Source organism: Perkinsus marinus (assembly GCF_000006405.1).
Source record: "Perkinsus marinus ATCC 50983 genomic scaffold scf_1104296964502, whole genome shotgun sequence".
Lineage (NCBI taxonomy): Eukaryota > Perkinsozoa > Perkinsida > Perkinsidae > Perkinsus > Perkinsus marinus.
In genome coordinates, this window is record NW_003204665.1 from 1 (window position 1) to 1,501 (window position 1,501).

The 1,501-nt window shown below is 45.6% G+C and overlaps 1 protein-coding gene across 1 annotated transcript; it reads left to right on the forward strand.

Annotated features, from left to right (window-relative positions):
- Positions 1-589: 589 nt before the first annotated feature.
- Positions 590-1,110, forward strand: Pmar_PMAR014555 (hypothetical protein; the record flags this gene model as incomplete). Its single annotated transcript, XM_002769900.1, has 1 exon — positions 590-1,110. A coding segment is annotated over one exon (521 nt), but the record flags the coding sequence as incomplete, so codon positions are not given.
- Between the last annotated feature and the right edge of the window lie 391 nt (positions 1,111-1,501).

A 1,501-nucleotide genomic window follows, 5' to 3' on the forward strand; every position in this document is an offset into this window, starting at 1 on the left:
AAGTTGGATATTCCTTGGCAAGGCCCCTATAAAGTTGAGCAAGTTCAAGGAGTATCTGTGGTTGTTAACGCCAAAGGCAAGAAGATGACAGATAGTGTGGCTCATGTTCTTAAAGTGGTATCACCTAATGAAGGCGGGTGGCTGAATGTTAAGGGTAAATCTCTTATTTCGGTGAACACCTTGATGTGGTTTGGTGATAATGAAGCTGGCTTGGTGATCGATGGCAGAGGTAATGATCATATCTTACATATGGTCAAGATTAGCCAACGATCTATGGATGAGTATGAAGTCCTTCTACTATATTGGGATGAAATGAAGGGCTCTGTATGTGGTTTCCCTTTATCCAATCCCAATGGCGCGGAGGGTGACAGCAGTCGGTTCAAGCCTTCACTGCGTATGCGGTCCTTTTGTCCACAATTTCGAGACAAGGAGTGGGTAGCACTTAATGTTAAACATAACACAGGGCTATTGACTAGAAGATCGACATTGACGCTGAAGAAGTGGCTTGGTACAACAAGCGCAGATGAGAGAGTCTCAGCACAAAGGAGACAGCGCTCGCCGTCACGGTTTTGTGCATGCGTGCAGATAGGTAAAGCACACGTTCATTGCCCAAATGAAGGTGAAGCTGAGACCTTTTATGCTAGCTCAACTATTTGCGACTTGAATGCTGTAGAGTCCATTGGTTATGAAGCCTTGGATATTGGTAGTATCTCCCCGTTGGTGGTTAGGCCGGATAAAGGAACACCGCCTACGTCACCAAGCAAGTCGAACAACTTCTTCAGTAAGCTCGTGGATCTATCCCAGAGAAGTGATACTCCTATGAGTACTGAAAGTGGAAAAGATGCTCAGACCGGCAACACCCAGGACAAGGTGGGTGATATTCAAAGTCAGATCGATGAGATCAAGTCCAATTTGAGTCGTTTGACTACGATGGTTGAGGAGGTTTTCCAAGACCGTGGCTCTCGTAATTGGGTACGTGAAGACTATCGTGGACGTCCCTATAAGAAGAGCTGGGGTAAAAGCTATGGCTCTGATGACGGTTGGCATAAGAAGGGTGATGATGGTTGCAATAAGCGCCACTCGAGTGGTAGCTCTGGCAGTCGTTGGTAAACTTTGCTGTGTGAGGTTTAAGTACTTTTGTCTGGATAGTTGGTGTCATGAGCCCCACCATGATCAGACTCGTAAGTAGAATTGTTACCTCTATTAATGTTATTGTACTTCCGCCACTGTAATTGAGTAGCTTACTGTTTAAGTACACTCGTAGGTGGGTCTGTACACAATTACATTGCCGTTGCGGGGTGTGTTGTGAGCAAACTGAGCACTTGATTTTAGGGCGTGCGCGGTAGTGTTTGCTCTGTGTGATCGTAGACATTCAAGCTAAGTAAGCTAGAGCTTGTATGTGAAGTGTAGTTAAGTTAAGAGTTTTTATTGGCTTGTGGTCCTTACTGGTTGGACCATCCTTACGTGAAGTACTATCGTTGCAACCCAAGGCTTGGTGGGT